This window comes from Arachis duranensis, chromosome 1 (genome assembly GCF_000817695.3).
Source record: "Arachis duranensis cultivar V14167 chromosome 1, aradu.V14167.gnm2.J7QH, whole genome shotgun sequence".
Classification (NCBI taxonomy): domain Eukaryota; kingdom Viridiplantae; phylum Streptophyta; class Magnoliopsida; order Fabales; family Fabaceae; genus Arachis; species Arachis duranensis.
In genome coordinates this window covers 10,124,215-10,151,874 of record NC_029772.3, presented here as the reverse complement: position 1 = coordinate 10,151,874, position 27,660 = coordinate 10,124,215, and the positions used below count along the sequence as shown (strand labels likewise).

General features: G+C 32.8%; 5 protein-coding genes across 9 annotated transcripts; 3 read left to right on the top strand and 2 right to left on the bottom strand.

Moving 5' to 3' along the window:
* Positions 1–352: 352 nt before the first annotated feature.
* On the bottom strand, positions 353–4,951 carry LOC107476738 (peptidyl-prolyl cis-trans isomerase CYP71). Of its 2 annotated transcripts, XM_016096609.3 has the most exons (13): positions 4,594–4,951; positions 4,401–4,486; positions 4,178–4,266; positions 3,836–4,075; positions 3,635–3,756; positions 3,332–3,407; positions 3,101–3,208; positions 2,844–3,020; positions 2,433–2,650; positions 2,073–2,205; positions 1,650–1,873; positions 1,340–1,493; positions 353–1,040 (listed from the first exon to the last, which is right to left on the bottom strand). In XM_016096609.3, exons 1-13 carry the CDS (start codon positions 4,734–4,736, stop codon positions 957–959), a joined length of 1,854 nt encoding a protein of 617 aa, XP_015952095.1. In that variant the 5' UTR covers positions 4,737–4,951; the 3' UTR covers positions 353–956. The 2 variants fall into 2 exon arrangements, with proteins under 2 accessions (XP_015952095.1, XP_015952104.1); XM_016096618.3 differs by lacking the exons at positions 4,401–4,486; positions 4,594–4,951 and having other exon boundaries at positions 3,836–4,083; positions 4,178–4,254.
* Positions 4,952–6,121: 1,170 nt separating this feature from the next.
* Positions 6,122–9,184, top strand: LOC107478261 (protein DYAD). Its single transcript, XM_016098399.3, has 6 exons — positions 6,122–6,295; positions 6,413–7,044; positions 7,234–7,626; positions 7,735–7,846; positions 8,148–8,231; positions 8,409–9,184. The coding sequence occupies exons 1-6, from the start codon at positions 6,170–6,172 to the stop codon at positions 8,781–8,783; spliced, it is 1,722 nt and encodes a 573-aa protein (XP_015953885.1). The 5' UTR covers positions 6,122–6,169; the 3' UTR covers positions 8,784–9,184.
* A 2,129-nt stretch (positions 9,185–11,313) lies between these two features.
* LOC127741579 (putative kinase-like protein TMKL1) lies at positions 11,314–14,380 on the bottom strand. The gene is made up of 2 exons (XM_052254319.1): positions 13,433–14,380; positions 11,314–12,866 (listed from the first exon to the last, which is right to left on the bottom strand). The coding sequence occupies exons 1-2, from the start codon at positions 13,938–13,940 to the stop codon at positions 12,271–12,273; spliced, it is 1,104 nt and encodes a 367-aa protein (XP_052110279.1). The 5' UTR covers positions 13,941–14,380; the 3' UTR covers positions 11,314–12,270.
* Positions 14,381–19,409: 5,029 nt separating this feature from the next.
* LOC107476760 (probable calcium-binding protein CML21) lies at positions 19,410–22,672 on the top strand. Of its 4 annotated transcripts, none has more exons than XM_016096651.3 (5): positions 19,410–19,661; positions 20,709–20,960; positions 21,105–21,307; positions 21,759–21,927; positions 22,161–22,672. In XM_016096651.3, the coding sequence occupies exons 2-5, from the start codon at positions 20,765–20,767 to the stop codon at positions 22,262–22,264; spliced, it is 672 nt and encodes a 223-aa protein (XP_015952137.1). In that variant the 5' UTR covers positions 19,410–19,661; positions 20,709–20,764; the 3' UTR covers positions 22,265–22,672. The 4 variants fall into 4 exon arrangements, with proteins under 4 accessions (XP_015952137.1, XP_015952129.1, XP_015952146.1 ...); XM_016096643.3 differs by having other exon boundaries at positions 20,706–20,960; XM_016096660.3 differs by lacking the exon at positions 19,410–19,661 and adding an exon at positions 19,897–20,008.
* A 1,243-nt stretch (positions 22,673–23,915) lies between these two features.
* On the top strand, positions 23,916–27,175 carry LOC107476777 (probable calcium-binding protein CML21). The gene is made up of 5 exons (XM_016096682.3): positions 23,916–24,133; positions 24,693–24,940; positions 25,401–25,603; positions 26,031–26,199; positions 26,668–27,175. Exons 2-5 carry the CDS (start codon positions 24,748–24,750, stop codon positions 26,769–26,771), a joined length of 669 nt encoding a protein of 222 aa, XP_015952168.1. The 5' UTR covers positions 23,916–24,133; positions 24,693–24,747; the 3' UTR covers positions 26,772–27,175.
* The last annotated feature ends 485 nt before the right edge of the window (positions 27,176–27,660 follow it).

The window sequence follows — 27,660 nt, the reverse complement described above, 5'->3', positions numbered from 1 at the left end:
AAAAAATATAATGTTGCAAAATCAAAAAAACGAGGAGAAACACGACGATGAAAATGAAACACTTCAAAAACGAAGAAGAAGAAGAAGAAGAAGAAGAAGAAGAGAAGGCACGGAAAAAAAAGAAGGAAGAGAAAAAAAGAAGAGGCATGAAAAAAGAAAAAGAAATAAATGACTTATATGAAAAAACGCTTATATGTGGAGAATTCTTCATATAGTTTTTATACTTTTTTCATGTTAATAGTGTCTTTTTGGGTTTATTTAAAAATGGATATATCTAAATATATTTTTGTCCTAGTACAGAAATTTTGCAATGAATTAAATAAAAATGAAATAATTTGAACAAGATAGTAAGTTATGTTCTTGGCTATGGATATTTTTTATTTAATATTTGACAAGGGAGACTGGAGTGGTTGGTAAAAGTTGTTTATGTAGCATTGCTGGGCAATCTTTTCTATTAGACTTGGACAATATCTAAAGGGAGTTATCTTCAAATCAAACCTACGTATAGTTCCATCAAGACAAAGGACTAACAAGTAACAATCACTACTTTAGTAGTCCCTTAAGAATAAATAACACCGAATACAATATATGTCCAAAACTCCAGAAAAACACTTCAGAAGAAAAGTCTTGCTTCATGTTTTGGACATGCATACATATCAAGTACAGACTGGTAAGTCCTTGGCGTTGACATGGCTTATGAAGATTTGATGTGCAAAAATGTTTCTGTGTGGTTGGAGAGCATTCGGAATAATGGCAAGGTGATCGCAACTCGCCGAGTCTGAACTGCTTGGCTTGGAGACTGGTACACGAAGACAAAAGCTGCTCTTCGAACAAGGCCTGTTAAAATGGTTGTTATAAAGAAACTTAAAATTACTCGTGTGGAAGCTTATTCGTCTGCCCAGCTTGTAGCGCCAGCAAGGACTGACCCACAGAATTAGCCGGACAAACCATGGACCTTAGGACTTCGGTACAGTGACATTTAGGATCTTAACATCTTGGTATGGCTTATCTGTCTTGTCTGTCTTCACTTTCTCTATAGACTGTCAAAGATCAAAGTTTTTTATTGGTTAGTTTCTTTCGGGCAGCAGCCTCTCACAGTAATCAAATACCTAAAAATAAATGGTAACCTAATATTGTAGACAATAACTTAAGCGAGAGCATTTATTGAGAAATCCAAGGAAAATGATTAAATTACACTTAGAAGCTCAAATCACAACATGGAAATTATTTTGCAATTGAATCAGAATAGGAGCATGCAAGCAAATCCCTTAATAAACAGTGCTGAATTAATTTATTGCATTAAATGATGATGATTATACAAGAATTGAAGTCGATGTACCTGAACAACATCCATTCCCTTCACAACTCTACCAAATACAGAATGCTTGTTGTCCAACCAAGGAGTGGCTACTGTGGTGATAAAGAACTGGGAGCCGTTCGTATTCGGACCAGCATTTGCCATTGACACCGTGAAAGGCCTATCATGCCTTAGACTGCAAGAGAAAAAGATATTTGCTTTATGTCCCATGAGGTAAACCATAACATGAAATTCCAGAGGCCATCAGCACAAAGGTAATCATTCTATTGAGGAGAACAGAATCAATATTGCATCTCGTTGACATAATAACATTATAAACAAAAATAATTACCTTTTGTGAAATTCATCCTCAAATTCCCTCCCCCAAATGGACTGCCCACCAGTGCCATCTCCTAAAGGATCTCCCGTTTGTATCATGAAGCCCTTGATGACACGATGAAAAATAAGATTGTCGTAATAACCATTCCGGCAGTGAGTTGTAAAGTTCTCCACAGTTTTTGGACATTCCTCTGGGTATAATTTCATATGAATATCACCCATGGTGGTGTGTAGAATCTGCAAAGGAATAATTGGAATTGTAAAGCTCTTTATCACGGGAAAGAGGTGACCAATGGGATTTGGAAAAAAAATTATAAAAAAGAAAAACCATAAGAGACAGGAAGTGATAAGAGACAGGTTCTGATACACATAAGGTTGGTTATTTGTAGACATTGTGTGTGTGTGCCTGTTTTACACACTAACATAGATAACTCACCACATTGTCAGGAAGTGAGGTTGTTGCAGTCTTTCCAATATCTGAAACTGCCAAAAGCTCATCAGCAGGAGGCTTTTCATTGAACACGTCTCTTCCCTTAGTTGCATCTTCAGGCTCTTCTGGTTCTCTCCGACTGACACATGACAAACTCCAAAACTTAGATACAATAAAGAGTTATATTTTGCATGTCATATGACTGATGATATGCAGGTAAAAAAAGTACAGCCTCAATGTACTGAGAAAAATGCTAGGAAACCCACTCCACATGAGTAATACACGGAATTATAACATTACTACATAACTTTGGACGATAAACCTGGGGTAAAATTCAGGTTTTATCACTATCAGGATCTTCTATACCTGAATAAATATATCCTGTGCTTTTTGAAAGCACAACACAGGAGAGTGGGGTCTGTCAAAGGCTCTTTGCTTTCATTGGCATTAGCAGCAGCCGAAGGAATCCTTCTTACTTTTTTACTACTTTGATCACCTTGATATAACGCAATCCTTAAGAACCTATCATTATTCTCCACCTTCCCAAGTATTCGAGCAACTTTGTTGGTGTGCAAGTTAATAATCTATAAACATAGAGAAGATGAAATACACATTAGCGAATGAAGTTTCATCCACTCACCTCATGGTATCAATAAGCAAACAAGGAAAAATGATGTAGTTATGTATGTGGAGAGATCAGATAACTTGAAAAGGTGAAATAGTTGCACAGATCAAGAATTGGCTCTATAAGGTAAGTAAAGGGGGAAAAAATCTTACTTTAATCCCAAGCAAGGTTGCATATATAATAAAATTAGAACTTTCATCAAAAACTGCGTTGGGCAATGGAGCACTTTCTGTTTTCTCTATCTCCTTCTCGACAGCCATCCTTCGGCCAAAATCAATGGCTTCCAGCCGGTATAATGGAGCATCGCTTCTTTGAAGATCTTGAGCAACCTATCAGTAAAGCAATTCATTCTGTAACACATGTTCATAAAGAGCACACGATTCAGGGAAAATTTATGTTAAATTATTACCTCCAAAGATTCATCATAAACTCTTCTTAGTTTACCCGTTCTGAACCAAAAGACACGTATCCTGCGGTCAGGAGATGTGATCGAAAATTGTTTACCATCCGGGCTGACCTAAAACATTGTGAAATACATTGAATGAATACCAGTAACAATAAACTGTAAACTGAACAAGTAGTGTCTTGATTGCATATATGGTAACCAAAATTATGGGTTATGTTTGGACAAGAAAAATACCTCAATAGCTGAAACAGATGTCTTGCATTTTACTATTTCAAAGAGGTTAGTATCACTCTTCAGCTTAAAATTGACCCTAAAAGCACCATAAAGGAGAACAAATAGAATGAGAATTTGAGAACAAATAAAACGCATACTTTGTAATGTTTGAAATCACGTAATCCATTCAGCACAACAATAAAGGAGTACCATAGCACTACAAAGGGTTTGGATTACCTAATTTGTAAATGTTTTGGCATAATTGTATGTGAATTGATTAATATAAATAGATGGATGAAGTAGAAGTTAACAGTAAGCACATACTCATCTTCTGGGAATTGAAGCGTGGTGGGGCTCCAGTACTCAATGATCCCCTTTGTATCAGCAGAAATTACAGAATCATATACAGGATTGTACCTCATAACTTTAATAGGAGCCATATGTATCTACACATAGAGGCAAGGAATGACACAATTATGTAACTAACTGTGGAAAATGAAAGTAACACATTTTGAAGTCAGCTACCTCTTTGGAAATGATAGGGTCATTTGAACCCGATCGAGCATCATATATGTGCACAAAAGATGAATTCCTATCACTAATGGCAAGTCTAGCTTTGACATCCCCTTGTTTGTAAACCCATTCCACAGCACCGGGGATATACGGCAAACGAATCATTACCATCATGTCATAGTTCACTACGTCATATACTTTGACAGAACGGTCATGTGATATGGTACAACATAGCAGACCATCAATACTAACCTGCATAGCTGAAATAAGTCATGGTTGATAACAAGCAAGCAATAATGAAGTGATAATCAATTAGATTAATGCAAAGGGGTTAAACCAAGTTGACTAACTTACGGCTAGACCTTCAATCGGACCGAGATGAGATCTGAAGTGTTTGGCAAACTCAATACCAATGGGCCTTTTCTTCCAAAATTTCAAGTGCCCTGACAACAATGTTTAAGTGATTTTAAAATTAGCCAAATATACCTAATCTTAAATCATTATACATAATTATGATGAATTACTAACTAGTTACACAAAAATCTAACTTTAAAGTAGAATTAGCAACATGTCGTACCATCAATACTTCCAGTTATGAAGAATTCGGCAGCTGAAACAGCAACATGCGTAACCACATCGCGATGCATATAACTTTTCTCGTACCTGTAAAAGAACGGAAAGAACAATTGCATCAAAGCTCAGAGAGTGAGTGAGTATCTAAAACCCTAATTGGAAAAAGAAAAATATGGTCGAGAGAGAGAGAGAGAGACATGTTGGCGGAGGGGAGGGCGTCAAGGTAAGCCTGCTCGAACTGGAGGGGACGCTTGGGGCGGGCTCGAGGGGCTGGTCCGGGTCCGATGGCGGGCTCTTCCTCAGTTACATTACCGGCAGTGCCATTCTCGTGTTCCTCCATCTTTGTTCTGTTTCTTCTTCGTCTTCGACGCAGAGAATAACGAAAGGAAAGTAAGATGCTGAGCTGAACAATAAATTGATAATAATAACAAACGGTTTATGTGATTGTGATTGTGATGGAGATGCTATGCTACAATGGAGACCAACTACTACAATTCTACAAAGATGCTTCTTCCACTTCCACCTTCGAATAATTCACTACTTGCCACTGGGAAGGAGGGAACTGAACTACACCTAAAACGGCACGTCGTTTTGGGGGGTTTTTTCATAGGCAAAGCCAAACCGACTAACACATGGAACCATGTAACTGTTCAGCCCAATATTCATGGATGAAGAATAGAAGTATTGGGCCTAGGCCCAATTATAACAGAGGGGATGATACAAAAAGAGAAATAAGCATTTTACCAAAAAAAAAAGAAATAAGCACAAAACAGGTCTGGCAGAGACAGCCCACGCTAGCTAGCCTCTCCTTTCCTTGTGGTGTTCTTCCTGTTCATGGTCTCGTCAAACGACAGAGAAGATGCACTGCAAATATTTTCCATATGAACCTGAATTGCTCATCACTGGGAGAGTGGAAGAGCTCAAAACATGAATCTAGTTAAGAAAGAAGCAACACCAAAAAGCAAAAGGTACTTGCTTGGTTGCATTCTTGGTGCTGAAAGGTGTACGTCTTCCGTGTGTGTGTGAATAAAGCAACTCCTTATTAGCTCAACTTATATGTATAATACATTTATGGTTATACCCTTTATAGAATAATAACGCGAGTAACACTTCTTCTAACTGCACCATTCTCATTCACATCAGTTACTAATACAAAATATATATTAAAAATAAATTAACAAACATATATTTATACATAAATACATAGTAATTTCATGGTACAAATAGCATTTTAATACTCTATTATATAAAGTATACTGAAATTTGGTTACCATAAAAGTAGTTACTAGTTTACTAAGACATATGCCACAAATGCTTTAGCTCTTTGAATTGCAGAGACGAGTGTGTGTCCGTTTCAGTGATTCTCCATTGCTGCTCTTGCTATACGATATCATTCTGATTCTCTCTCTCCCTCGTTTGTTAAGTTGCCCGTTTGGCACAGTTGACAAAACGAGTCACTGAAACCAACACGCGCACCTACGCGCTTTTCTCTACACACACCCTCTCTGCTTCCATAGCACGTGAACCTCACCTCTCTCACTATATCAAACGCGCCACGACCCCGCTAAATAATCATTGTGAGAGTGTAACGAATAAACGAACCCAGCGTTGCATGCTGCAACGCACGCACACATTTGCACCATATCACCATCATCATTACATTCTTTTTTTTTTAAATCTTTTTTTTTTCACTCACTCACACACACACTACTCTCATATATAATCTCTTCATCTTCCTAACATGCTCTCACCTGAAACAGAGTGTGGCTGATAATGGTGAACACTACCACCATTGCAGCAGGTTCCGATGAATTACAAGTCGGTGGATTCCATGAAATCCTTCACTCCATGCTCCCACCTGATTCCCCCGTTCAGCTCAAATCCGTTCGCATTGCAATGGTATCATCATCATCGTAATAATTACTTAATTATTAGCTTTTTTTCTTCATGATTAAGATGTCAATTAATTGAACTACGAATGAATAAATGAATGAATGTGATTAATTAATTAACCAGGTGAGTGAGATTGACAGAGAGGAGAATCTGGTTTCGTTGAGGTACCCAAGCCTTCACTCTCTTCGCACTCACTTCACTAATCCCAACTTCGGAAAACCCGAAGCCAAGAAGATTCCAGCGCTCGACGAGAAATGCGTTATGGATTTCAATTCCGCCGTGAAAGCACTCTTCAGGAGAGTCCCGATCCTCGAATTCGTCGAAAATAGAGAGTCGTGGGCTTTTTGGGCCTCGCCGGAAGAAAAGCCCATTGCCACCGCCGGTGGAGGAGCAAATAGTACAATAGCATGCAAGCAAGGTCGGTGCTGGTCTCACCTCAAGTTCACGGGAATGCTTCAGTGGGGCCAACGACGCCACGTTCGCTTCTTGGGCCGCCATGAGGCCCAATTACGGCCCAATCAACTTCAACTAGCTACCGTTGATGACACGGAGGAGAACAAGAAGAGAAACGGAAGAGATCAAGAAGACGAAGAAGAAGAAGAAGAAACGAAGACGAAGAAGAAGTTGACAACTCGTCAATGCAATGCGATTGTTGTAACCACAAACGACGTCGTTTCGAATCATGCATCGAACAGAAACACCAAAGCGAAAAACAAGCGCCGGAAAATCGCTATTGATAGATGGTCAGTTCAAAGGTATATAACATAATCAGAATCATATCATAAAGTGTTATTATTCGTTTTCTTGTTCGTTTGATTATTGAAATTTAAGTATATCTCATTGTAATTAGTCAGAGTCATAAGTGCACTTCAATTTAGTAGTGAAGTTATTATTTGTTCGTTGATTTAATTATTGGAATCAATTGATTTAATTGATGTTGGTAGGTATAAGACTGCGGAGGAGAATATGTTGAGGGTCATGAAGGAGAAGGGGGCAGTGTTTGGGAACCCAATAATGAGGGCAGAGCTGAGATCAGAAGCAAGGAAGTACATTGGGGACACTGGTTTATTGGACCATTTGCTCAAGCACATGGCAGGCAAGGTGGCACCAGGCGGAACTGAGAGGTTCCGGCGGCGCCACAATGCCGAGGGCGCCATGGAGTATTGGCTGGAGAGTGCTGATCTCGTCGATGTCCGGCGCCAAGCAGGGGTTCAGGACCCTTACTGGACTCCTCCTCCTGGTTGGAGCATTGGTGATATTATCATTTCTCCACATGATCATGTTCTTGCTGTTGCTCAACTCAATGAGATCAAGCAGGAAATTCTTCAGTTGAAGCAGTAATTACTACTTAATTCATTGATTCAGATTTAAGCCCATAATTAGTATTGTTTCCTAAATTCTGAGATGGTGAGTCATTATTGATTGATTGATTATGAATGTAACAGGGAAATGAGGGAGCTTGCAGCAAAGAAGGAAGAGGAAGCTTTGGTCACCACCCCTACTTCATGCTTGTCCAATTTACAATCCGAGGAGAATGCTTCCTTGGGTCCAAAGCAGGTGAATTCTGCATGAATGCATCCGTGTGCATACAATAAGGCTTAGTTAATTAGTGCTAATTTCTAAGCTTAATTATTTGTACATGAAATGTGATGCTGAACTTTGATGACATGCATACACCAGAGAGACACTTCTTGTTTTTGTTTTTTCCTAAATTGTCCAAGGTTGGTTAGTATATAGTTTTAACTTTTAATGTACAGTTAATTTTGTGAATTCATAATAGCCTATTTTGGAATCTCATGTGAGTGTTACATAGAAAGTGTGTTGCTTTTAACATCTTAGGTTATTTGTCAAATTTCAGGAGATCTATGTAGAGTTGGTGAATAAGAAGGTTAAAATTGAGGAACAACTGAAGGAAATTTCCCTCACTTTGAGCACCATGGCGGTAACATAATAGCCATTAGTTTATCAGTACTCTTCATTTTGCATAGGGTTTTGGGTTGAATGATTTTTTATTAGTACTACCTGCAAAGAGTTGCACAAAATGAACAGTAGTAAAACTCTTCTAGCTGAAAGTAATGAATCCTATTTGCTTGACACTGCTGGAACGCATTTGATGCAGGAGCAACTAGGGATGCTGAAGGAACCAACAATGTCAGAATCAGCAAATTCAGGGGATGATGCAGTGATGCAAGAAAAAAGCACTGGAAATATGGAAAGCTTGATAAGTGGCTTCCAAATTTGCAAGCCAAAAGGGGTATTTGTGTGGCCAAATAGGGATGTGTCTTCTCCAAAGGTTGATTATATTGCCCCCATTGATGAAAACCATCCAGCTTCCAAACCCAACACTGAACACTTGTCAATGCCAATGCTAATGCCTAACCTTTATTCCCATGTTAAGCCATTAGCAGAGAGACGCCCTTTGAGCAATGCTACTTTGACCCATGTCTTTGGGGCCTTTTCCCCTTGCTTTTCTCCACCATTAGACACCCCATGATCCCAAAAATTATTAACCTTATAAAGAAACCCATGATCTCACCCCTAGAGTAATATTGGCAAAGTCCCTAATACACCACACAATTTATATTTGAAGGAAAGAAAGCTCACCCTTTTTTTACTTTAGCAAAATTGAGTTAAGAAACTACACTTTATGGACATTAGTACCAGGTGGTAAGTACTTGGTCTTACATAATTGAGTTTATTATTTGCTTGTAAAAATGATTACAACTATAGTCATACTTTAAAATTAAACAAGCCAATTTTGGGATAATCAGTGTAGCAAACAGGCTTTTCTTCCGGTGGTTACTTTGTTAATTTCCCTCACCAATTGTGCTGCTGGATCATGTTTTCTATTTAGCTCGTGTTAATTTTTCTATATATAAAAACAGAGAATCTTGCATATGCACCAGAAATAGAAGTCTGAACACATATTTCTCTGTCACTGTCGTAAGGCAAAGAATAACCAAAAAAACAAAGTTGTTAGATTCAAGAAATATAATCCATTCAGTTAATAAACGAACTACCATGTCATTTTTTTTAAATACAAGTGTTAGCATATAGTTAGCTACAATAAGATTTTTTTTTCCCTCTATTTTTATCTAATTTTTGTATATTCTCATTTATCTATGACAATTCTACATTTTTTTGTCTTTACTAAAAAAATTTCATATATGATTACATCATTTTAAATTCCAACATATATGTATATAAACAATTGGGTTGTGAATTTTAAATTAGAGTTTTGAAATTAATTTTTAAAATATGATAATAACAAATATTGTAATATCTTAATTATAAGAACAATGATTAGATGAGTATATAAAAGGTTAGAGAGCGTAGACATAGTAAAATTGTCTAGTGAAATACATGTATAATAACAACAAAGAACATTAATTATTTAAAGTATTAATTGCTAAGTTAAGTGAATTTTACATTTATACATATAGATATAGATTTGTGCAACTAGTCATGATCATAGTAATATATTTTTATTGAATGACATTATGACAATGTGTATGAAAATTAAACTTTTAGAAAAATATGAAGAACTACTTTTATTTGTGGTAATATATGACTAAATGTTATTTTAAAACATTTTTACATTGATAGTATATAAAAGAAACTCAAACGCTTGAAATACCCCAGTAAAACTCAGAACCCTTATATGTTTGCAATAATAACACTACATGTGTGTTGGTTAAGGACATATTCAAAACCATGTGGAATCACCTTAGTTTTGGGACAACATACAAAAGTAGAATCAAACAAACACTGAAATGATGTTAATATTAAATTATTAACTATGTAAAGTTGTTCAACTACATATTTTCTAACAACTTTTTCGTTGGTTTCAATTTTTAGAAAGGCCATGAAAAAAGGCAAAAAAAAAAAAAAACTTATGGAGCACTTTACCATAATGACGTTTAAGAACTAATCAAAGGACGTACAGTAAATATTTGTTCAGTTTTACCTTTTATAGTAAACAATGAAATATTAACACAATAAATAATTGAGTTCTTTAATTAATCCGCAAATAGCTATTTACATTCTTGTGAGCCCTATTATACTAGATTCTACAAACATGTCAAATATGAAAGAATCTCTTCCCTTTTGTGTGTGTCAGTCATATCTGATCGTCATATCCCCAGGACTATATTATGCATAAAGTAATTATCTACAAATCTACCAATATAAATGAAGGAGAAAAAACTGGAATCATATGATTGCTTTATGTTATCCACAATGACCTTATGCCCCACATGTCCTCCAATTTATTTTATGTTGACAAAATTATGGTTTATCGGTCCTTAACATTAGAACTCCAGGTGGCATTCACAATTCCAAAAAGCACATGCTGATTTGTGTGTAGTTGCAATTTCAATGATACTAAATTGTTTAGTGGTCAATAAATAAATAAATAGATAACTTAAATTAGTCGAGTAGTTAGTTTATTTTGTTGTTTAATCAAATATTTAAAATTTAAATTTCACCTTGTGTAATTAATTGATCGGCGATATAGTTTTAAATAGAACTTGAATTAGCACGAATTAGTCATTAGTATATTAGATTAGAGGATACTATATAAAAAAAATGTTTAATATTCTTTGAGGAGGGTACAAAAATCTCAAAACCACTTTAATTAGTTTTTAAGTAGATAATGATATCACTTTAATTGCTTCTTAAGTAGATTGTGATGTTACCAACAACAATGAATATTGCAGACCCTACTCACCATACCTACCTGCCAACTACCACTCTCCAACACCTTAGAAGTTATCAATGAGAAATTAAAAATGGCAACTGTATTAGATATTATTCTATTTCCCTTTCTGATGAGTTGCAATATCAGTATCAAACTCAATTATATTGGATAATAAAATGTTACTTAGTCCAATTGAATGATAATATAAAATCCTTTTAAAGTATTTGGACATCAACATCAAAATCAGTTTATATTTTGTCTGATGAAGATATAATCCTACCAATTGAGAATGAGAAGTATGGTCTAATGTAAATAATAATGATAATTATAAAGGACATAATCAAATGGAAATGCTGTGAGATCAAACCAAGAAAAAACAATAGGTGAGAATTTTGAATTATATATCATAGTTCCGAGGACTCATTGTGCAGAGAGATGGTTGAATTACCAAATTGCCCCCCACTTCAATTCTTCAGGTTCCTTTGCACTTTTGCACTCTCAATGTCTAAGCTTTCCAGCAATGAAAACTTGAACAGGAGTTAGTCACTGTTGAAAAAATTGCATTTTTCATGATAGATTCTCTTGTCTCTCCACAACTACAAATCTGAGAGAATAGCTACAAATTCTTGACAGTGAAAGAGTCTTCTTTCTCCCCTCAAAACTCTACAATAACTAAAAGTTACTAAGAATAGGTGACATGATAACATCACATGAATAGTTCCTTGGGTCACTGTCCATGTCACATTCTCAATTGTTCAAAAGAACATAATGATCTCATCCCAAAAATGAAGTCAGTAACTTAATTTGTGAGCAAGAATTTAATGTGTTCAATTTGTAGCTATACTTTTCTTCACACTTGACTTTTTAACCCTTAACATCAACATCAGCATCAACTGTTCTTGAACTCTTTGTCTGGTAGCCAGTTCCACATTTTTTTTAAGCAGCACATTTTTTTTTCTCTCTCATATCTCGTATATAAATCTTGAATTTGGATCCTCTAAAGTGCGGAGGTAAAGTGCAATGTTTTAGACCATTGATGAGAAAATTAACGGCCAGAGTAACTAATCATGCAATCTGTGTCGTCAATTTTTTTCCATCAATGGTTCAAACATTGCACTTTACTCTCCGAAGTGCATTCGGATCTGCACTTTAGAGGAGCCTGAATCCATAAAACCTTAGTATATTCAACCACATCAATGTATATTATGAATTTGGAGAGAACTATAGTAGTTGTAAACTGCTTCAAAAGGGCAATAATGGTTACCACTATAGATTTCTTTTCCTAGTGTATAATCTCTTCAAGCTTTCTAAGGACTAGCTTTATGTTAGGCCTAACTGAAGGTGAAGGGGAGCAACAAGCCATTGCAAGTTGGAAAAACTTGAGAATGCTTGCTTCGCTGACCGAATTCTTGTTGTCATCTCTGCTGTTTCTGAGGAGAATGGCTGGATGGTAAAGATCAGCAGTTCTATGTGCAAGAACAGCATTTCTCATGAAATTGGGAAGATAGAAATCCTCATCAGGTGTCGGATGCTCGTTGATAGGTTCCTTTCCCGAAAGCAATTCGAGGAAGATCACACCAAGGCTGTATATATCAGTCTCTTCACTTGCATCCTTCATCTTGATGAGCTCTGGTGACTTGTATCCTTGAGCAGCCGAGCTTTCGAGCATTTCTTGGCCGGCAGTAGGATTCAGCAGAAGGTGGAGGCTGGAATCTGAGATGTACGGTTGGTAAGACCGATCCAAAAGGATGTTTTTCGACTTGAGGTTTCCATGGATGATTGGTTTGTCTAGTCCAGTGTGAAGATGCTCTAATCCTTTGGCTATACCGTAGGATATTTTGCATATGTTAGACCATTTGTAACACTCTCCATTTCCATCTGTTAAGTGAACATTGTTCATCAATAATTATAACATAAAAGTTTTCAATATATATATATATATGTAAAAACAGAAAAAGTCATTATCTAAATAGGGGAAGAGTAGGTTGATGATTCAAATAGCAAGTTCTGAAATCTATCTATTTGATCACTAGTTCAAACTAAGGGTACAATTAAGAAAAATGCAATGTTTACCAAGAGATCAAAATATTCACTAAAAAATGCAAAAACAAAAAGCAAAGCAAAACAGAACTATTTGATTCAAGTTGAAACAAATATCAAGCACTTAGAAATAGGGAATTACTTAGCTACTAAGATTAAGAGTTACAAGACAAAATAGGTTGTTTCTTCTACATTGTAACTTCCATAATTCCCATAATTCAACATCCTTCATCTCAATTAGAGATACCAAACAAAACATGGAATAATTGAATTATCTAAAAAATTTTCAGGAGATCAGGCACTGTGAATGCCTTCTAGATCCTTATCTTGACAAAATCAGAACACTTTATCAAATGAACATTTCAAACAAAAAAGAAGAATTTAACAAGCAAAAGATTCATTACCTCTAATGAATTGAGTCAGATTTCCATTCCTATAGAAAGGATGAACAAGTAGCTTCTCACCCCTTGGACCTGTGTAGAATCCAAGAAGAGGCACCAAATTGGGGTGCCTCAACCTTCCAAGAAACTGAATCATCTCATCCAAATCTTCACCTCTTGTGGTGCAAACTGGCCTCAGAAACCTCAAAAGCCTCACCTTGTTGCTCCTCTGAAGCAAAGCCTTATACAAAGTTCCATAATTGGACTTCCCAATAACCTCACCAGGTGCATCCAAAATATCACAAATTGTCAAATCCTCACCACCATGGAAGATGATCAAGTCCTCCTTCATAGCCACCTCCTCTTCTTCTTCTTCCTGTTTCTGCTGTTCTGAGCTCTCTATATCCTTCTTCTCACTTCCATCTCTTGATGATAATCTTTTCAAGTATAAGAACACATAAAGTGCAACAATTACAAGAAATGTAGCTGAAGCTAGTACTAGTAATAGTATCACCATAAGGGTAGTTTTCATTTATCTGAAAGGGAAATAAATAAAAACAAAAATCTTATCTTTTTTGTGACCCAGAAGCAAGTTAAGATTTTGAGACAATGGGGTGGCATAAAATGGAGAATTAAGATCTGGGTATCATGAAAGAGACTGAAAAGAGTTCATTTTTTATGGGGTAACAGTGTTCCCATGTGAGTATAGGACAAAAGGAAGCATGTGTAATGGGAACTTTTTCTTGTGGTGTGGGAATGGGAAGTTACCTGAGAAGGGGGCAATGGAAATAATGGTTTATGAGATGAAGAAGTGGACATGGAAGAGAGATGGCAGAGAAATTTTTGTTGTTGTTGGCATTGAAGTGAAGTGAATGAGTGTGAAAGGAGAGAGTTAAAACTCAAAAGAACATAACAAGCTGCTGGAAATGCTGTTATGAACTGTGTTTGTTGGTGTGTGGGAATGGATCAATGAAAGACAGATCTACGGCATGTGATGCATATTATTATCTGAAATAAAACAAAAATATATGAGATTGAGATGTACAACTAATATAATTATTTTAGTATATATATATTTTTATAAATAATTGATTTAATATTTAATTTTTAATTTATACATAATACAATACCATGATTGTATCTAAAATTTGACTGTTGTGTCTAATTATTGTTGTGAAAGTACTCATTTGCCACCAGAAGTTTTTTATTATTTATTTACTATTTATGGGTGATTGCGTATGATTATCATTTATTTTTTTAGTAACTACTATATTCATATAAAATTGTTAGTGAATTACATAATATCTTAGGTATAAATATGAATGAAGTTGATTTTAAAAGTTTTATCATTTACCGAAAATAAGCCATGAGAACTTGTATATATTTTTCATCTAAAGCTTTGAGTAATTTAAAGAAAACAAAAATAGAGTAACATTTAAAATCTTTAACTATAATGTTTAGCAAAACTCACAAGAGATTTACAAGTGAATTATACTCTTACTCATTTATTTAAACTAAAAATCCTCCTGTTGATTTATAATTTTATCTAAACTAATATTTTATTGCTGACTATGAAAATATTTTACCACTTGCATTAAAAAAAATGAAATGGGCATCTTAAATATCAACTATTATATATTTAGTGATATAATATGGTTATTTGATTTTAAATTAAAAAAAATGGTTTCTTCATATGGCCACCAAACACAATAATCAATAATCAAAGACCTCCAACTTCGCCGCTGATTGCCACTGACCAAAGATAATATCCTCATCTAATATTCAAAAGGGTGTTTAAGTAATTAAGTGAATAATTTTTTTTTTTCTTAATCATATGAAATCACTAATAAAATATGTTTTAAGTATTGACATTTTAATACATTGAGTCATTCTTGTAGTCATAAAAAATTCTCAATTATATATTATTTAAAAGTGCATTAATCTTTCAATTTTTTTCTACTAATATCTAAATTTTATTCTTTTATTTTTATTTTTTTTCTTCTTTCTCCTTGTAAACTTTTAAAAAAAGGTTGATTCTTTAGTTTCACTTAATTTACTTTTATTCTCTACCAAAGATAATTTAATTAAAGTGATTAGAGTTCGTTTGAGTAATGGCAGAAGCTATTTTTTTTTTACTTTTAAATTATAAGAAATCGTGTTTAGCGCCATTTAAAAAAAAAAAGCTTTTAACTTATCGAAAAGTTAATTCACAGTTTTTAAAAAGTAAAAATATATGACTTCTCTTTTCATTCTATCATTTTTCTAAAAAAAATTAACTTTAAAACAAAAACATCTACTTTTATTATTTTAGTTATGTGAAAATATTTACTGTTTTTGTTGGAAATACTGACCTCCACCACCATTTTCATGCAAGGTTTCATTTATTAGAAGTTCTGACTATCCACCATCATTTTCACGCAATGTTATCTGCGTGAAGTATTAACCCTTCACCACCATTTTCACGTAATAATTTATCTGTTGAAAATATTGACCTTTCACCACTATTTTAAAATAATGTTATATCTGAATGACCTATTTCATATATTTCTTTCAGTTATTTTTTTATTATTTTATCATTCTGTTTTTATTATTAAATTTGTATTTAACATTGTGTGTGATATGAAATCTCAGTTTTAATTTTATTTTTTTCATATGTGATTTTATTTTTATATAGCTTACTATTATTTTAATAGTTAGTTATAACAAGTTCTTGAGTTATTTATCCAAACGCTAAGTACTTTTATAACTAAAAATTTAAATACAAAATAACTTATTTATAAGTTGCTATTAATAAAAGTCCTTATATATTAGACTCTTTCTTCAAAAGAACTTATTTAAGTTATTTATCCAAAAATAGACAAATTTTTACTAAGATTTTGCTTGGAAATTGAAATGCTTTAATTGAATTTTCTTCGGCTACAATTTTTTATTTTGAATGAAATAGATGCATTAGTTTGTTTTTCTCTTGTTTAATATAGTTGAATTATTATTTTTTTTTTGTTAATTTTAAGTGAGATAAAGAGAAGGAAAATTAAAATTCTCTCACTCTAGGTGGAATTGTGGAAATTAAAAACTCCTATTTCTAACTAATTAAAATTCTTCAATAAAATTTCTTGAAATTTATAAATCCTTTCAATGTAAATCCAAACACAGATTTCCCAACAAAACTTTTAATTTCCACCTTGAATTATTTGCCATTGCCATCCAAATACTTTTGCATTTCAAATTCTAATAAACTCTTTTTAAAATGATTGTACTATTATCACTATATGGATATTGACATTTCAATAAACTTTCATACTACATTTTTTTTTAAATAAATCACTTTCACTATGGCAACTATTTTCAAGGTATAGAAAAGTGGAAAGTAGAAACAACTATATATGAAGCCAACATATTATTTTTTTTTTCTTTTATTGAAAATATGATATCATGTAGGGGGACCAAACTTTGATGATATTGATATGTAAACATGACAATGCTCAAAAGACAACAGCTTTGAAGGTTCTTTGAATGGAAAAAGGCGCAATCTATGGAGGCATAGCATGGTCCTCTTCCATAATAGAGGCATTGTGACATACAAAAGGTTGCAAGATACTACATTACATTTGGAAATTTTCAATCTTTATCAAAAAGGGTTGTAAAGGTTGGCGACAAAATACTCTTTTTCCTTTTGGAATTATAGCTATTCTCTTTTATTCTTTTACTTGACATTATTTTATTTTTGGAGATTCCCTAGAGAATATTGTTTTAATATTTTCCAATAGAAAATAACATTAGTTAAAGGAGATAATTCATGTCACTCTAATTGACCATATTAGTTGAAAGTATCAAGCACGTTTAATTGCGGAATTTTGATAGATTCAATATATTAATACTAGTATGATTGTATTTATTAATATATGTGCATACACTTTAGATGTTAATTAAGATTTTTTCTTTTCATAGCTCAATTCATCTTTTATTCAAAAAAGGCTTAGGTTCGTTTGGAAAGTTTTAAAAGTAATTTTTTTTTAGTTTTGAACTTATGAAAAGTAATAGTATTAATATTCGGTGCAATTTTCAAAATCAAATTGTAGCTTTCTAAGAAGTTATTTAAAAGCTTATAGAGAAGTTAAAAAAAATGACTTCTCTCATAATGTTACTATTTTTTATCATATTTCTATAAAATAAGTACGTTTAAAACTAAAAATCCAAATACAAAATAACTTATTTATAAACTATTTTTAATATAATTATTTATTATTTAAACTATTTTTTTAAAAGTAGCTTAATTAAATTGTTTACCCAAACTGGACCTTAATGTTAATGAGCTGGGCTTATTGGAATTAGAGTGACTCGTTTTATATTCTTAGCGTAATAGATTTTTGTTTAATCTTTTATTAATTAGTGATAAATTTTTAAATAAAATTTAGGTTTATGACAAATTAATTCTTAACCTCTCGAATTAGAAAATACAGTAAAAAAATGTTTTAATCTCAAACCCAAAAATTAGATTATTTTTATTTCATAATAAATAATAAATGTTAGCTCGACTCAAAAAATTTGAAAAAGAAGAATAGATATTGTCATTGTCAAATCGATAATGTTACTCATTTATTATATATTATTTCCAAATAATTTAAGATTTTTTTGTTATTATGATTAACAGAATAAAAACTAATTTATTAAAAAAATCATATAAAGAAGGGGTAGTGATGATATCACCAAGAAAAGATATATGTTAGGATTTTCTTTTTTACTCAAAATCAGAATTTGATGATGGCATGAGAATATTCCCTCCATGCACTATAGATTTTGGAGGTGGTTGTCGTACTAAAATGGGAACCCAATGATCAATGGGTTTTAGAAATTGTTGATAATTCATTTGTGAAAGATTATGGTCCACTTAAATAACAAATATATAAAAATTATGATATACTAGTTTATAGCTGTCGATAATTATTGTTGACAAGACATTTGATAAGGTTTTAAGAAAAATAACATGATTATATGAAAATACTTGTAGATTACTCTTGGATTAAGAAAAAAAAAAGTCTGTTCAATAAATAAGAGTTAATTTTTAAACTCTTTAATAAGTCCCTTAAAACATTTATCTACAAAATACAAACATTAAATTTGTAGATTTCGTAAAAAATACTTCAGTTTGTTTAAATTTTTTAAATTCAAATAAGTTTTATTTTCTTTTATTTGACCAAAAGTTTAAAGAAAAGGGACCAAAATTAACTAAAGAAATTTGTTTGAATTTAGAACTTGAACTTTAAGATTAAACAAAAAAAATTATAGTAAAAAAAATAGATAGTACATTTTTTTGAATATTCAAATTCTTAATAGAAGGGTTTAAATATCACTGATAAAAGACAAGACAAGAGAAAACAAAACAAATCTTTTTTCTAAAAATTACTTAATCAATCTATAATGTATAGGCTATTTTTTTTGTGACTATCTATAATATATAGGGTGTTGTTGTATATAATATATTATATAACCTGAGAAAATGTGAGTGAGTCACCTCCCCAACTTACATTCCTTTGATAGAACAATGCAATATTTTTTACCATATCAAATTTTATTTTTTAAATAAAAAATATTATATATACACTAAAAATTAATCACTAAATTAATTATTATATATTAAATTATGTAATTTTAGTTTACATATTTTTAATAATATACTTGAGAATTTTCATTAATTAAACTAATTACACATTAAATCATCTATTAAAATTAATTATTAGTATAAAATATATATTAATATATAAAATACACATTAAAAATAAATTAAACTACCTATATATTTATACACAAATATATAATAACTAATTACTAATAATTTGTAAAGGTACATAGTATTTTAGATTTTTATTCTTTTTAACAGTTATATTTGTTGTCCCATTAAATTTTTTTAATTTTTTATATTTTTTCACCCATCAATAAAATTTGAATTTTTTTTTATTTAAATCCCCAGAGAGAGAAGACAATAATAAGTGGTGGGAGCATCACAAAAACAAGCTTTGGTTTTTCTAATATCTAACTCCATTATCCAATTCCAACTTTAGCTTATAGCTTCTTAAAAATCCTTTTTTTCTTTGTGTTCTTGCATCTTGTTGTTCAACAACACCACCATCTTCTTGTTCTTAATCCCACACACAATCATTTGTTGTTGTTTTGTTCATCATTTCAATTTTCAGGTTCACAGGTTTGACTTTAAGGAGCTTCGGAAAAAAACTTGCCCTTTAATCTTTATCATAAGGTTGTATGTACATTGATTATTGCATGATGTTTGTACTCTCTTCAATTTCAAAAAGTTTGTTTTTTTTTTTGTATCCATTTTGTTAAGTTAATAAACTTTCTTAATCTTGTTTAATTGATGAATTAATTAGTGTTCCTTTTTCCATAGTTGTATTGGTTCTTCTTTACATTTAGGTTATGAGTTTGGAAGTTGAATTGATTTTTACTTGCATGTATAGCTATTCTCTGTGATGTAGGTTAATTATATCTATTCACCATCATAATCTTGAGCTAAGTTTCCATACTGCAATTTATATCCATTCTTGAAAGAATCTGCTAGAAGTTTCACTGAACATGGAAATGCTTAGGGTAAGGGCTTTACCAGTTTACCCCCTCATTACTTAGATTAGCATTTGAAGTTGTGTGTGATTGATGAAATTTAGAGAGATATGCAATGAGTGACATATTAAGTGTTAATTAATCATTTAATCATTACTATTTGGGTGAATTTCATTGACTGTTCTTGAAGTTAGGCGATATTACGCACGACACTCCTCATTTGTGAGATTATAGGCCAACCTTTTTAGGGATTTAAGTTATATGACATTTAGTATCATTCCATTTTATGAAGTATGGCACTATGATTGTGTTTGGTAAGTGTTTAAGGATAGAACAAAAGACTCAAAGATAGAGATAAGATAGAAAAGTTGTGTATCTGTTCTTATCTTTATCAATTTCAATTTGGAGTAGACAAAGTATTAGGCAAATTTTTATCTGAGGATAGAGACATTTTGATGTTTTCTATATTGGTTGCATTTTCTTTCTCCAGATAGGTTTGTGTCTCCCTATGTCTCTATTTCTGTCATGACACTAGACAAGCCTAACCTCTGCTATGCATCAATGAAGATATAATATATTAAAGCGTGTCGAGAGTAATATCACCTTTAATCAAGAAAGTTCTGTGTAATTTACCCTTAACATCATGTTAAAGGGAAATTCCAATTTCAACATATCTTTGTGTGATGGCTAAATAAATATTTGGGATTTTTTTTTCTAAATCTTTTAGCAGTTGCTTCGAAGATAGCAGAGGCATTCTGAATCCTACTTGGGTTTATTGAGTTTTCAATGGGAGGTGTATTCGGAAGGCATGATAGCCATAAAAGATGGATTTACGGAACCAAAATTGAGAATAAAATTGTTGAAGCAATGCAAAAGAGGGAATCTAAAGGATCTTCGGTGAAATCATTCAACACTATAATCTTGAAATTCCCAAAAATTGATGAAAGCTTTAGAAAATGCAAAGCCATATTTGAGCAGTTTGGTAGGTTTGTACTTCAAATCTATGCTTTTGCTAAATTTGTGGTCAGTGTTTTCTTAGAATCCTATTATGCCTACTTCATGTACATGCTGCAGCTTTTTTTGTGGTTTTCTGCTAATATGTGTGTGTTTTTGGCTTTGCTAATAGACGAGGATTCGAATGGGGTAATAGATCGAGAAGAGTTGAAAAATAGTTTCAGTAAACTGGAAATTTCAATTACTGAGGAGGACTTGAATGATCTCTTTGAAGCATGTGACGTCAATGAACATATGGGAATGAAGTTCTCTGAGTTCATTGTACTCCTTTGCCTTGTCTACCTTCTCACGGACGATCCAGCAGCCCTTCACATTGTATCCTTGCGCGATTCTTGAACTATCTTAATTTCTTTACCATAAGCTATATACGCATTTGTAAAAGTTTCGTATTTGGAATACCCTTTTCGGCCATTTGGCTAAGATTAAGGGTGGTTTTTTATTTTGATCACCATAGAAGTTCCAAATTTGGAAGGTAGACTAGTAATGCTTGCTCCTTGAATCATGTTCTCTAACCTCTTATTAATATTTAAGTTGTTTAGATTTATTATTGTAAATTCAAGTCCAAAAAAATGATTGTAGATTCTTCAGAGATGTTTGGACTTAATGAACTATTCATGCATTGACATTAATATGTGATAGTAGCTTTGAGAAATTTTGTCATATAGCGAAAATAATATGAACAGATTTTGCGTTTGCCGTACTTATAATCCCTGGATTTCCCTTTCTTGCTATCTTTTCAAAAGAGAAATTTCCATGACTTCCTTAGAAATCACAAATTGGGTTGCCGGATCTAGAGGCCACGTTCGAGACTTTGGTCGATGCATTTGTGTTTTTGGACAAGAACAAGGATGGTTATGTCAGCAAAAGCGAGATGATTGAGGCAGTAAATGAAAGCCGGGAGCGTTCTTCTGAAAGAATAGCAATCAAAAGATTTGGTTAGCTATCTGTCCCCATTCCTGTATGTTTGAATAAGCATGTCATATACACTGAAGCAGGCATTTTCTACTTTAAACACAGACATAATCATGTTGGCATTGGCACCATGCAATAATTGGCAATTATGGTTATAAGAAACTAACACAAAACTTATGTTACATTTAGTCATCAAGCTAGATCATAAGATATTCTCTTTTTATTAACATTTATATTCTCCACAAAAATGCTGCAGAAGAAATGGATTGGGATAAAAATGGAATGGTGAGCTTCAAGGAGTTCCTTTTCGCGTTTACTAGGTGGGTCGGAATCGACGACAAGGAAGATGAAGAGGCCTGAGGCCTGAAGCTTGTCATCAATAAGTGCCTTATACTGCTTCTGTTGTTAGTAGCTGGTAATAAAAAAAAACAAAATGTTTCAGGCTCCAAAGAAACCTGAAAATTAAAAAAATGGAGGCTTTTCTTGTTTTAGCTTGCAATAAAGGGCTGGTTGCTACACTTTGATCTGCAATAAACCTTTCATAGATGAAGTTCATTTGTAAATAGTCAGAAAAGTGTGTATAACTGTGAGTGCTATGTTGAAGATGTGTTAAAATATTTTACCTTGTAACTGCTACTATGTTGATTAGACAGCCTTCTTCAGTAGTTTTTCTGTTTTGCTTTATTATTCCTATTATTGGTAGGCAAGTTCATTCCCTTCCAAGTGCCAAGTATGGAAAAAGTTTGAGATCCAAGGTTAAGATTAGAAGGTTTATAAGTATGATACATTATATACTTCTTGAGCTAACTTTTTAGGTAAGTTAGACACATTCAATTTCTAATATGATATCAAAGTCTATCGAATCCAATTTAGTTGGGCCTTACCTCTTAACCAACTTGGATTGGTTTAGTAGTTAGTTCACTAGTCTGTTCGAGCAAATGATGGGGGTTCGAATTTCGAACTTTGCATGTAGCAGCTAATTGGTTAGTGGCAAACCCTTAAATAGAACTCTAATTTGCGATGAATTAGTCTTTGACCTGTTGAGCTGAAATACTATGAGAAAACAAAAATTAGTCGGGTCCTGCCTTGTAGACATTTCATTTATAAGTCGATAGAAACATGAAAATGTCTACCTTAGTGAAACTTTTAGGAAATTATCAGATTTATGAATATACCGAAATAATATTAGAAGTTGATTAAATGGAAGCACATTTGAGATGATAAATTTACTTATATAAATACCAACTTTTGGCTGTTCAGATCTCATTTATATAGTAACCGAAAAACATTTAAAATTATCTCTTTCTCACTGCAAACTAGATGCATGAGATAAGTAACATCACATTACAACATATAGTTTGTAAATGAAATACTCTGACTAGACTATTGTATATTTTAATGAGCATGAAGTCTTCCATTCAACTCACATACTTCACTTATTACAAAAACAAAAACAAAAAATAAAACTTTTTCTAAAATGATTGTAAATAAAAAATTTTGTTTAAATTTTAGAAATTGAACTTTAAGAATAAAGAAAAAAAATAGTTTTAAAAAATAGAGAGTACAATTTTTTGAATATTCAAATTCTTAATAAAAGGGTTTAAATATGATTGATAAAAGATAAAAGAAACCAAAACTTTCCCTAAACATTACTTACTCAATCAATCAATCAATCCATAGGATATTATTACATAATATAGTTCATAACCAAGTTGGGTTGTTCCAATGGTTAGCTCATTAGTCTCTTTAAACAAGTGTCGGTGTTCAATTCTCGCTTTGTACATACAACAACCAATTAGCCAGCGACAAACCCGCTCAGATCCGGGCTGACGGATATCGCGGGTAACAAAAAAAATATATAATATAGTACATGATCTAAGAAAATGTAAGTGGCTTAATTTGATGAATAAAATAATTGAAAAATGTAGCAATAGATGCGGTTAGATCCAACAGTACGTGGTGGGAGCAGCATAAACATAGCATCACACACTTGACAACATTGAAACAAGGAACCCTCTCTCATTACACACTGCTTTTTTTTATTTTTTTAACTAATATCTAAATCCAAATCCAACCTTGGATTAACATCTTGTTTCAACAACACCACCACCTTCTTTGCAATTCCATTTATTTTGTTGTTGTTGTTGTTGTTTATCATCATTACAATTTTCAGGTTCACAGGTTTGACTTTAAGGAGCTTGGGAGAAAACTCTTGCTCCTTATCATAAGGTATGCACGTTGCATAATGTTTGTATTCTCTTCAATTTCAAAGATTTTGTTTTCTGTATCCATTTTGTTACGTTAACTAACTTTCTTAATCTTGTTTAATTAATTAGTTAATTAGATTTATGTTCCTTTGAATAGTTGTATTGGTTCTTCTGTACAATGCCCTCCTCCATGTTCTTCTTCTTTACATTTAGGTTATGAGATTGGAAGTTGAATTGATCTTTACTTGCATGTATAGTTATTGTCTGTGATGTAGGTTAATTATATCTGTTCACCATCATAATCTTTAGGTAAGTTTCCATAGTGCATTTTTTATCCATTCTTGGAAGAATCTACTAAATTTTGCTGAAAATGGAAATGCTTAGGGCAAAGGGCTTGGCACTTGAAGTTGTGTGCAATTAATTATGAGATGAACAAAACAATGATGAAATGTATTTAGATGAGACATGCAGTTAGTGACATATTAAGTGAAAATTAATGATTTTGATTTGGGTGAATTTCATATCTTTGTGTGATGGCAAAATGAATATTTGATTTTCTTTTTTCTAAATTTTTTAAACAGTTGCTTGGAAGATAGCAGAGGATTCTGAATCCTACTTGGGTTTATTGAATTTTCAATGGGAGGTGCAGTTGGAAGGGCTGATTCTGTTGGTTGGATTCCGGAAACCAAAATTGAGGCTAAAATGGTTGAAGCATTGCAAAAGAGGGAATCTAAAGGATGTTCGGTGAAATCGTTCAACACTATAATCTTGAAATTCCCAAAAATTGATCAAAGCTTTAGAAAATGCAAAGCCATATTTGAGCAGTTTGGTATGTTTCTATTTCAAATTTATGCTCTTGCTAAATTTATGGTCACTGTCTTCTCAGAATTCTATTGTTGTACATTTTTTTTTGTTAAGTTTTCTACCCGGCATCCGGATCAACTAATCCGGCTCGGGGTTCTTGATTGCCCTTTCAACACTTTTTTTTATTTACTTTCCCGGGATTGAACTTGAGACCACAAGGAATTGACCTAATGAGGTCTTACACTATTAGACCGACTCGATGTTGGTTTACTTGTTGTAGCTAGTCATACATTAGGAATTTTCGATATTTGTTCGAATATCTATTGGATCTAACCTATTCTGAAACTCTAAGCTAGTTTTTTATTTTTCTGATTGGAGTAAAATTTGTATGGTTTCTGCATGCTAACAACAATTGACATATTCATATTTATTTGTAAATAAACTTATAACTGCTAATAGGTGTGTGTTTTTTGCTTTGCTCATAGATGAGGATTCGAATGGCGTAATAGACCGAGAAGAGTTGAAAAAAAGTTTCAGTAAACTGGAAATTTCTTTTACTGAGGAGGAGTTGAATGATCTCTTTGAAGCATGTGACATCAATGAGGATATGGGAATGGAGTTCAATGAGTTCATTGTACTTCTTTGCCTTGTCTACCTTCTCGCAGACGATCCAGCAGCCCTTCACACTGTATCCTTGTGCGCAATTCTCGCGCTATTTTAATTTCTTTACCATAGGCTATATGATATTCTTATAAGTTTTGAATTTGGAATAAGATTTAGTTTTTGCTTTTATCAGCATAAAACTTTCAAAAGTGGAAGGTAGACTAGTAATGTTTACTCCTTGAATCTTATGTGCTCTAACCTCTTATTGATGTTTAAGTTGTTTAGATTTATTATTGCACATTCAAGTCCAAAAAAATGATAGTAGATTCTTCAGCAATGTTTGGACTTAATGAACCATTCATGCATTGACATTAACATGTGATAGTAGCTTTGAGAAATTTTGTCATATGGTGAAAATAATATGAACAGATTTTGTGTATGCCATTCTTATAATCCATGAATTTCCCTTTCTTGCTATCTTTTCAAAAGAGAAATTTCCATGACTTCCTTAGAAATCACGAATTGGGTTGCCGAATCTGGAGTCCACATTCGAGACTTTGGTGGATGCGTTCGTGTTTTTGGACAAGAACAAGGATGGTTATGTCAGCAAAAACGAGATGATTGAGGCGATAAATGAAGGCGGGGAGCGTTCTTCTGGAAGAATAGCAATGAAAAGATTTGGTCAGTTATCTGTCCCCATTCTTGTTAGCAAGAGTTCAACTTTATTTCCTTATATTTTTCTTTATAACTGCATCTAGCATAAGGGTTTATACATATTTCGACATGAATTTAATTTGATGTACTGTTAGTGTAAAGTAGTTTTACACGTGCATCCAATTACATAATGCCACATCTTTCACATTGACCGCTTGAATAGGCATCTAAAAGAACGGATGTGATTGCACGACTGTGTAAAATGCTTTACACTGACAGTGCATCAAAATTAAACTCTTTGGACATTCATAAAATCTAAGAACTTCCCTTTAGAGGGCCAGTGAAATACATATTTGGATATACATATATTCATTTCAATGATCAAACTCATAACTTCATATCAGTAATTTCTATGCATTAGTAACTAAAAATAGTTATCTTTGTATCTTTTTTTTTCTTTTATTAACATTTATATTATCTACAAAAATGCTGCAGAAGAAATGGATTGGGATCAAAATGGAATGGTGAACTTCAAGGAGTTCCTTTTCGCATTTACAAGGTGGGTCGGAATTGAGGACGAGGAAGATGAAGAGGCCTGAAGCTTGCCATCTCTAAGTGCCTTACACTGCTTCTGTTGCTAATAGTTGGTAAAAAGAAAAAGTGTTTCAAGCTCCAAAGAATGGAGGTTTTTCTTGTTTTAGCTTGCAATAAAGGGCTAGTTGCTACACATTGATCTGTAATGAACCTTCCATAGATGAAGTTCATTGTGTAAATAGTCAGAAAATGCAGAACTATGAGTGCCATATTGGAGACGTGTTAATTATATGGTAGAAACTCAGATACAGTTATGTTTATGTAAAATTGATAGTTAAAAATCGTTAAATAATTTGACATATTTGACTAAATTATTATATCTAATGTTTTTCAACTATCAACTTTACATAAAAATAACTGCACATGAGTTGTTACCTAATTATATTGATTGCTTCGTTAGTTTTTTTTTTCTTTTCCTTTTTGATTCTTATTATTGGTCATTACTTGCTTTGCTGAATTGCATTCTGAATTTGAAGAGGCTGTACCAATATTGGTAGGCAAGTTCATTCCCTTCCAGGTGCTTTTGAGTTCGAGTATGGAAAAAGTTTGAATTGGGAGAGTGATTAGCAGAATATTACAAATCCGACATTTTATAAGAATGAAAATGTTTGGTCATCAAAAGAAATGTCAAAAATAGTCAGAATTTGCCTTATTTGGATAAATTAGGTCCATTCTATGATATCAAAACTTAGAACTTATTTGGTCCAATCTAGTGAACATCCTGTTAGATGAGAAAAAAAAAGTGGAATAAATTACTGCTCCCAGCATTGCCAGCCCTAATAGCAATATTGAAGAGGGTCCAACTGGAATTTGAGCTTAAAAAATAAAGTAACAAAATTTCAAACCTGTAATTTAAAAAGCCAAAAATTGAATTTTAATTTAAATTCTAAAAAT

Bases quoted from the DNA above. Each gene is read 5' to 3' on its own strand.
- LOC107476760 (XM_016096651.3), top strand. From the start codon at position 20,765: ATGGGAGGTGTATTCGGAAGGCATGATAGCCATAAAAGATGGATTTAC. The intron at 20,961-21,104 runs GTAGGTTTGTAC...CTTTGCTAATAG, and splicing joins AGCCATATTTGAGCAGTTTG to ACGAGGATTCGAATGGGGTA. The intron at 21,928-22,160 runs GTTAGCTATCTG...AAAATGCTGCAG, and splicing joins AATAGCAATCAAAAGATTTG to AAGAAATGGATTGGGATAAA.
- LOC107476738 (XM_016096609.3), bottom strand. From the start codon at position 4,736: ATGGAGGAACACGAGAATGGCACTGCCGGTAATGTAACTGAGGAAGAG. The intron at 4,267-4,400 runs GTACGACATGTT...CATTGTTGTCAG, and splicing joins CATAACTGGAAGTATTGATG to GGCACTTGAAATTTTGGAAG. The intron at 3,021-3,100 runs GTAATAATTTAA...CTTTACTGATAG, and splicing joins TTTATGATGAATCTTTGGAG to GTTGCTCAAGATCTTCAAAG.
- LOC127741579 (XM_052254319.1), bottom strand. From the start codon at position 13,940: ATGAAAACTACCCTTATGGTGATACTATTACTAGTACTAGCTTCAGCT. The intron at 12,867-13,432 runs GTAATGAATCTT...TTCACTTAACAG, and splicing joins TCTGACTCAATTCATTAGAG to ATGGAAATGGAGAGTGTTAC.
- LOC107478261 (XM_016098399.3), top strand. From the start codon at position 6,170: ATGGTGAACACTACCACCATTGCAGCAGGTTCCGATGAATTACAAGTC. The intron at 6,296-6,412 runs GTATCATCATCA...TTAATTAACCAG, and splicing joins AATCCGTTCGCATTGCAATG to GTGAGTGAGATTGACAGAGA. The intron at 7,847-8,147 runs GTGAATTCTGCA...GTCAAATTTCAG, and splicing joins CTTCCTTGGGTCCAAAGCAG to GAGATCTATGTAGAGTTGGT.
- LOC107476777 (XM_016096682.3), top strand. From the start codon at position 24,748: ATGGGAGGTGCAGTTGGAAGGGCTGATTCTGTTGGTTGGATTCCGGAA. The intron at 24,941-25,400 runs GTATGTTTCTAT...CTTTGCTCATAG, and splicing joins AGCCATATTTGAGCAGTTTG to ATGAGGATTCGAATGGCGTA. The intron at 25,604-26,030 runs GTATCCTTGTGC...TGACTTCCTTAG, and splicing joins ATCCAGCAGCCCTTCACACT to AAATCACGAATTGGGTTGCC.